The 9,155-nt window shown below is 40.6% G+C and overlaps 1 protein-coding gene across 1 annotated transcript; it reads right to left on the reverse strand.

Annotated features, from left to right (window-relative positions):
- Positions 1 to 266: 266 nt before the first annotated feature.
- On the reverse strand, positions 267 to 8,044 carry LOC124278462 (cell wall protein IFF6-like; the record flags this gene model as incomplete). Its single annotated transcript, XM_046714168.1, has 4 exons — positions 7,942 to 8,044; positions 5,271 to 5,465; positions 966 to 1,740; positions 267 to 276 (listed from the first exon to the last, which is right to left on the reverse strand). Coding segments are annotated over exons 1-4 (1,083 nt in total), but the record flags the coding sequence as incomplete, so codon positions are not given.
- Between the last annotated feature and the right edge of the window lie 1,111 nt (positions 8,045 to 9,155).

A 9,155-nucleotide genomic window follows, 5' to 3' on the forward strand; every position in this document is an offset into this window, starting at 1 on the left:
GAAACTTTGCATCATTCCGGATATCAAGGGTACGTATTTGAATACTGTTTATATGCTCATATTACCAGTACTAAAACAAAACGATCACAGAATTTTCAACCATTTGAAATACTGTGTTCACTTTGTGTTATTCACATATGCTGAAACCTTTCAAATCAAGGATCATATGACCCCATAATGCTTGAGGGCCTGACTAAGCATTTTTATGCAAGCGGACAGATTTTACCATCATATTCACTTCGCTTGAACCCATACAAGATACTTACCTCCAGGATGCTTGAACAATACAACCGTAGAGTCACTACAAATACAAGATGATTTGTACCAGACGTTTACGAATTACTTCAGAAGTATTCACTACAACAATCTGCTGATTATTATATCAGTCCTGGACAATTCCCAACCTGTGGTTCCTGGAAGAGAGTCGTCAATAAAGAAGTAAGATCTTACCACACTGCAGCATGGACACACAGGATATTCCAATGATGTTGAACTTTCGCTCTTTGCCCAAATCCACCCAAGCCTAATTATGCATCCAACCTGGACTCTGTCGCAATGAACACCATCTTCAAGAACAGCTGCTTCATTCCTCATCAAAATGTGTTCAGTCTACACAGATGTACATCTTGATGAGGAACTGTGTGGCAGATGCGGCCTCTGCTACATGGACCCACTGATCCACATCGTGACTGCCTGTGACCACCTCAGAGACAGACCCGTGAAGGTCCGGGTTAGAATATTGGCCTTCAGTAACCCATGCTTGTCGTAAGAGGCGACTAACGGGATCGGGTGGTCAGGCTCGCTGACTTGGTTGACACATGTCATCGGTTCCCAATTGCGCATATCGATGCTCACGCTGTTGATCATTGGATTGTCTGGTCCAGACTCTATTATTTACAGACCGCCGCCATATAGCTGGAATATTGCTGTGTGCGGCGTAAAACTAAACTTACTCACTCACCCACCTCAGAAACAAACTGAGGTGCGCCCTAGCAACACTGGACCAACAGACTTCTGCCTTTATCTGTGTTGTGCTTGTTGTCTGTGTTGTGCTTGTTGTCTGTGTCTGTGCTTGTTGTCTGTTCCGTGTTGTGTTGCTGTCTGTGTTGTGCTTGTTGCTGTCTGTCTGTGTTGTGCTTGTTGTCCTGTTGTGCTTGCTGTCCTGTGTTGTGCTTGTTGTCTGTGTTGCTTGCTGTCCTGTGTTGTGCTTGTTGTCTGTGTTGCTTGCTGTCCGTGTTGTGCTTGTTGTCTGTGTTGCTTGCTGTCCTTGCTGTCCTGTGTTGTGCTTGTTGTGTTGCTTGCTTGCTGTCTGTGTTGCTTTGTCTGTGTTGTGCTTGTTGTCTTGTGTTGTGCTTGTTGTCCTGCTTGTTGTCTTGTTGTCCTGTGTTGTGCTTGTTGTCCTGTGTTGTGCTTGTTGTCCTGTGTTGTGCTTGTTGTCCTGTGTTGTGCTTGTTGTCCTGTGTTGTGCTTGTTGTCCTGTGTTGTGCTTGTTGTCCTGTGTTGTTGTGCTTGGTGTCCTGTGTTGTGCTTGGTGTCCTGTGTTGTGCTTATTGTCCTGTGTTGTGCTTGTTGTCTGTGTTGTGCTTGCTGTCCTCTGTTGTGCTTGGTGTCCTGTGTTGTTGTGCTTGGTGTCCTGTGGTGTCCTGTGTTGTGCTTGTTGTCCTCTGTTGTGCTTGGTGTCCTGTGTTGTTCTTGTTGTCTGTGTTGCTTGCTGTCCTGCAGACCAAACTACAAACTGAACTGCAGAGAGAGGGAGCCCTTTGTTGAAGTGACTGTGACATTTCTCCATTCAATGTGCAGACACTTCAGCTGCCCCAGTTAGTACAAAAAAGTTCAAATGACATTGATCTGAAATCCTGGAAAGTTGTTAATAACACCGGTGTTGCAATCCTACTACATATCCATTTTTTATAGTATGTAATATATTTCTTCATTTGTATTGTTTCCTAACTCTCCTGCCTTTGGAGGACAAATAAACAACATACTGCCATTCACATTGGGGTTTGATAGTTGTTTAGGTTATGCAAAATGTTGTTACTCTCTTCTGGTTATTGGTGCTAGCTGACGACAACATTACAATTTGTGACATGGTTCGCATCAGGGCATTATTCAATGCAGTTCTTGAGTCCTGATTCCTGCATTCAATCAATTACAGAATATCTGTAAAAATATTTGTGTTCAAAACCTGCTAAAAGGTACTTACTCACAGTGTTAAACTTGTCTGTTATTCAATTTCTTCATGTCTATCTGTGAGCAGGTAACTCAAATGTAATTAAGGTATGACTGTTTTCAAGTGCGTAAGGTCTGGAGACGTATCAATGCAGTAACACTTTCAACAGATACATCCAATCCTTTCTCTATTTCTACTACCCCATGTATAATTGAAGTATATTATGCTAATTAAGAGATCGCACAAGCACATCGTACATACAATGTACTTGGATGGGCATACCCACGATTGTTCGCACACGCGTTATTTCAGTTTGAAAGGCCTTAGGTTAGCCTTTCCATATTCTATAAAATCAAGCAAATATTCAGTATCATAGATGTTGATCAGTTTACAGTGCAAACATTACAAAAATATTAACCGTGATTAAATAAGGTGATTAGGATGTCTTTGTGTGACCTTTCACCAGTAAGTAGAACAAGATGTCAAAAAGACCCCCATCTTCATTGTTTGCGGAAAAGGGTAGCACATTTTGCCCTACCCTGTAGTACCCGTTACAAACACACGCAAAAGCAAGTCCCCAGAAAAAAAACGACCAATAAGCATACCCGGGGCATGTTTTGATCCATAACTGCAGTATCATGTCACGATATACAAAGCGGTAAGTCTCTGAAAATAGGCGATTTTGATAGAAATAGTAGCACCGTTTACTCTTAATTCGCCCTAGTGGGCTCGCAGATTCAGAACCAGTTGGAGTCAAGACTAGCTTCACTTTGGCCTATTGCATTGCAGAAAGGGTTGGGCGGAGTATGAGACAGACTACCGGCATATCTAAAGTCCCAGCGATACAGAGCGAATGTTACTCGTAAAAGGAGGGAAGCGTATTTTAAAACCCCTAATCCCCTAGTGATATTAGTATTTTGGAAAATAAATATATAGATCTGAGCAAGGGAAAGATTTCATTCGTTTAACACAAAGCTGGTGACCTTCTAAGCTCTGTTGGAACAATGCAGTTGACGACAGCCGGCTTGGTAGTGTTCATCTGGGCGATGTCTGTCATTATGGTAGGACTGACGTTGTCTTGTTGACATTCACAAGCTGATGAAGATAGTGATTCGCTTGAACCAGTTCCATGATGCGCTCACTATTGTCAATTCATCAACTCTCTGCTTGATGGACAACGTAGTCATGTCATTGTATCCCAGTTTTGTAGATCGAAGCTCATGCAGTTGATCACTGGATTGTCTGGTCTCGTGACCTACCTTCAGTTCTTGGCGATCTATAGCCCATTTTTATACTGTATTGTCTTAATTTGAAATCCAATTTTAAAGAGATATGCTAGTTTTATTTTTTGATACTGCGATAATCTAGTTGGTTTTACTGTCCTTCGTTGACAGGTTTTTATAATCTACATGTATTTATGATGAATTTAAAACTTGTTTCTGTCACGATATTGTCGACGTGACTTTAAATTTTAACTCACTCACTCACTCTGGTCCAGACTCGATCATTTGCCTGTCTCATGCCATATAGCTGGAATATTGCTGAGTTCGGCGTTAAACAGCAACCAACCAACCAACGATAATGTAGTCATGCGACATTCTGAAATCCGGAAATGAACGACAGTTCTGGCAATAATCGATTTCAAGGCTTTCCGCGAAAAACCATTTCTAATACCACTCGTCTGCCAACGTCTATACCAACATTTGTGCGTGTATTGAATAGCTGATGGCGATAATATATAACTTGACAATTCCCTCTGTGAGGTACGACTTATACAGAGACCAGTTGATATTGGCGACATACATTGTGTTGTCTGTAATAGCATTGGGAATGACCTACAATCCATATCATGAGACAGACTATGCATATATTTATTAACTATTCACTGTTTCTTCACCAAACTAAGCACAAAGATAGGTCTGGTTATGAACTGGTGCCTTTTAATAGTTTTGGATTTCTGAATAAAATAATATTTGTATTTCCATGGCAACAAGTTTTACTTTGACTGAAATTAATGGTAGTGCTCCTTTCCGGAGCAGAACTTTAAAACCTTTTAATACTCTCCTTCCACTTTGAGGGTATTCAAAAAACAAAATGCCCTAAATCAACAGTACCACTCTATTTCCAGTATCAACATTACGGAGGTACATCAAACCGTGTTGATACAAACATGGTAGTTATATATGTGTATGTTTTCGTTAGATCAATGTGGAGAACAATATGACAAAGTCATAACTAGTTGAAATATTCATGAAGAGTATTTTTCTATTGCGGGGGATATTGATGACTTTGTCAACATTACCCTGCCCGTCGGTTTCACACACATGGAAAACTTCTTGCATCAGTTCCGACTTTCCTCCCAACTTTGAACTGACACGGTCTAACATGACTGGAATTCTGTTAAAAAGAGGTGTTGCTATTGTTTAGTTGTGCTTATGCATTGAAATGTCTGCTCAGTTTGGAAAAATCAAAAGGAGGCAGTTTCGCTCAGAATTTAAGCTTGATGAACTGATGCCTCTCAATAACCAATATTTCTTTCTATGAACGAAGTATTGGCACCCACGTTTAGGTGTTGAAGACAATTCCAAGTTTTTTAGATGTTCGATGTTATTATCTATTTTGACTTATACCCGTGTATCCATATGTTCTGTTTTAGTAAGATAGTGGTCTCTCTTTGCATTTGCAGTTATCGGGGCAAATCATTTTTTTTACGAACACCTTTCAGTGGTGATTTCTGATGAATATGGATGGCGTTTTTGTCGCATTTGTGTAATTAACCATACACATTTTCGCCATTGTCGGTAAATGATAAGCTGACGCGACATAGCTGGAACACTGCTCAGTGTGATATAACAAATCTCACATCCTCACTTCCAAATAGTAAAATTTTGAAAATCGGCAATATATCGTGGTGCGTATCGAGCTGGTTAATATGTTTGAACATTACGTTGCATTGCGAGTGAAGCATAGTTGAATGGGGATCACGACGAACTCCCCGTCGCTTGCGATTAAAGCCAAAGTCAATGTCAGGTATGCACCTCTTTATTGAAAGAAGGCGTGACCAGATGTGCCATTTTGGGATATTACAAAGGTTTCTCACAGATCATCTTTCCTTTGGTGCATCTAGCTGCACCCATGCAGATACGCTTGTGGCCCTTTATTTTGACTGAACCACAAACGTTTTTGCGCACCTTATTTTTGGGGGTACACCAAAAGGCAGGGTCAATCTCCTCTCCATTGGACCAGAGGTGTCGATCTCCTGTCTTTCGTAATCCAACGAAGAAAGATGGCTTCTCTGAAAGGAAAATAAACTTTGCAATCATTAACATGAACTACTTTATGGCGAAAATAATATGGAGCATGGATAGAGGGACATTCATATAGCAACCGAGAGCCCTTTCATTCGTACTAGGTCACATCAGTTCATGAGTACCAGGGAAGCAATGGGTTCATGACTGAAAATATTCCCCGACCCATGGTGTCCTGTGGCTGTTGATGAAGCCGGCGGAAAGGATCGGGTTTCCAAAGTTTGTGAGATGGGTTTCATAATTCACAAGAGCGTTGAAAGTTTCTCATGCTTACAAACACTGCCCGTGAAGACGTGCCCATTTATCATTTGTACTGGCTTCGAAAAGCTACATAACAATCTATACAAATATATTTCTTTGTCCAGCAAATGTATTGTAATGTTATGTCCAGAAATCCCTACCTCAAATATTAACCATATTCCTTCACGCTATCGTCGTGGGACTTTTTGTATAATCACGGGGTATATTTGATACCATGTGGATTCACAAAAACTCAACTTTTACAATCTCAGAAATGGACCGAGTTCAGTTGTGTCAAAACATTTCATTTTTCAACGTTGTACACCGATATCCAAAAGAAAAACTTCATTTTTTGATCCATGTGGCATTTGTTATTAAACTGGTGAACAAAGACATACCTAAATATTTATCCTCTGTGGTTCAGGACAATTTGTCAAAAATGAAAGCAAATGTCATTTGAAGTCAGAAATAATAATAATAAAAAATACGCAAAATGCTGAACTTCCTCATTGACAACATGTTTGTAAAATTTGGGTCTAAACATTTAGACAAGAAGTAGGCATCCCCATTTTCCACCAACTGTGTTCCCCTCCTTGCAATCCGTTTCTTTGTGGGAATGAATCGAATTTCTGCTTGGTTTGGCAAAATCAAAATAACGTAATTTGGCCAAGAAGTGTAAGCTTAAGGTATATCGTTGATCTAATATCATTCATTAACCATCAAATAGCCAATTCCCAACCACTGATTTATCCATCCGAACTTTTTAAGAGACAGCATCAGCTGTTTCATATTTAGAACAATTGCGCAGATCGATGCTCATGCTGTTGATCACTGGATAGTCTGGTCCAGATTCGATTATTTACAAACCGCCGCCATATAGCTGGAATATTGCTGAGTGTGGCGTAAAACTAAACTCACTCACCAACTCATATTTAAAACTATGCATAACGATTCAGAGTAACAGAAACCTCTCCCCAATAGTCAACTTTTCTTACATGTCGAGCAATATTCCAACAGCTCCAGTCTATGGTTTCACAACGTTTGAGGTATCATCAAGCATGCTCATTTTACCAAGCTGCCAAAGAACGTCATACCAATCTTGTTCAAAAGTTGTTCAATCAAGGTTCCATTCAAGGCGTCAGGAGTGCTTTCAAAATGGTTATGGTAAACGTGGGGGACATTTAAAAAATGACACATAAAAATATATGTCCGATGCAATTTCCTATTTGTTCCTTACGTTCCCGAATTCGTTCGGGTGAAGAGTTGTCTGCCTTTGCAAATGTTTATGATGGGTGCCACCATTGGGACAGGATGTGCTCCTCCTATCGGCATTCTTGTAATTTAAATTGTAGCTAACATTCCTTACAATCGCCAGCAGCTGAAGGGATGGTGTAAATCCAACTAGGGACCATGCAGGTAGCCAAGGTACTGTAAGTCCCCATGGTCCCTGGTATGGTGATCTACCTTCAGTTGTTGGCGGTCTATAGCTTATTTTTATATTGTGTTGTTCCCTATGGTTGAAAGGTTTTTAGATTTGGTTACTAGTTTTACATGTGTATCTGTGATACCCTAGTTGTTTTACTGTCCTTCGTTGGCAGAATTTTATAATTTAACTTAAATTGTTGATATATTTATAACTTGCTTTAGTCACGATATGGCTGAAATATTGCCGATGTGACTTAAAATCTTAGCTCACTCACACTCACTCCTCCTATCTCCGACACCTGGTATGTCAGTAACTGGATTGTCTGATTTTCAGATCATACAGCTGCAAAACTGCTGAACACGGCGTCAAGCAAATACTCATGATATACTCGGAATTTTAAACTGACTCTGCTTTTAGCAGAGATGATTTTACGGATGTTGAAATGGTATGGAGTTTCTATTGTATTGCATGTCCAAAAGTGGTTTACTCATATGCTAGTAATACGACGTATGGAAGTATTCATTGTCGTACAACAGGTATACTCATTTTCAGACGATCACTGTTCTGTAATCCATCAACCATCCGGAATGGGAATTTTTGAAATATCAACTTCAGTTGCACTATTAGGCAAGTGTGACCTAACCAGCTCGATTGCGTGGATATCTTATAGCGTTCGTTTGTCAAGTCGTAAATTACAGCTTAATGCCCAACATTGACACGGTGTTTGAGACCGTATAATGGTTGTTAACTGGTAATATTGACTCAATCACTTTTCTCAAATAATGCACAGTACCTACCCGAGCTGCTGGCTACATATGTTTTCAAAGCGTCCAACTTTGACTTTGAATCAAGAACGATCAGGCGACCGCCATCAGCTAGTTGAGCACAATGCTGTTCCATATTCTTATACTTAACAGGTTCCATAATCAGAGTGAAGGAGAGCCCCACGTCTTGAATTGTTGTGAAGTTTACTGAAATAAGGAAGGAGGAATTTCCATCACGTAATCATAAGCACCAAACACTTATTATCAGATAATAGGGATGTTTGAGGTGAGGTGAGGTGAAATTGGGTTTAACGTCGTGCTTGAGAATATTTTGCTCATATGACGACGTGCATGCGTATGTATGTGTATGTGCGGCTGCTTGTACTAGCCCAAACTGAAGCTGGTTTTATAGTGCTAGCTCACTGAGATACCATGAAGCAGTGAAGCATGAATACCCCACTCAGACACATTATACTGACTCCGAGCCGACCAGTCCTTGTTGTACCCATTAATGCCGAGCGCCAGGCAGGGACCAACAAGTACCATATTGTAACGTCTTTTGGTATGACGCGCTCGGGGAGCGAAAGGGATGTTTGATATACATGTATGTCTATGTGGAACATATCAACCAGTAAACCTGAAAGATATGTTGACCCTTTGAGCTGTCATGTCATACTAAATTACTTGAATGAAACTGGCCAGTATCATAAACTGTGAATACGTGTGTGTATTTAAATACTAGATTGGTTTGGTTGTTGTTTAACGCCTCACTCAGTAATATTCCAGTTATATTACGGCGGTTTGTAAATAATCGAGTCTGGACCAGACATTCAAATATTCAACATCATGAGCATCGTTCTACGCAATAGGGATATGATGACATGTGTCAGCCAAGTCAGCGAGCCTGACCACCCGTTAGTCGCCTCGTACGACAAGCACGGGCTGCTGACGACCAATTCTAACCCGTATCTTCACGGGCCTTTAATACTAGTGTGAGTGAGTGAGTTAAGTTTTACGCCGCTTTTAGCAATATTCCAGCTATATCACGGCGGGGGACACCAGAAATGGGCTTCATATATTGTACCCATGTGGGGAATCGAACCCGGGTCTTCCGCGTGACGAGCGAACGCTTTACCAATACGCTACCCCACCGCCCCCTTTAATACTAGAGGGGGGATGGGTGATGTTACGATTTTGTTATTCAGTGATATATTGATGTGAAACATATTGTTGAAAAATGTCGTATT

The sequence above is a fragment of the Haliotis rubra genome, unplaced genomic scaffold (genome assembly GCF_003918875.1).
Source record: "Haliotis rubra isolate DU_JTF1 unplaced genomic scaffold, ASM391887v1 Scf2373, whole genome shotgun sequence".
Classification (NCBI taxonomy): Eukaryota; Metazoa; Mollusca; class Gastropoda; order Lepetellida; family Haliotidae; genus Haliotis; species Haliotis rubra.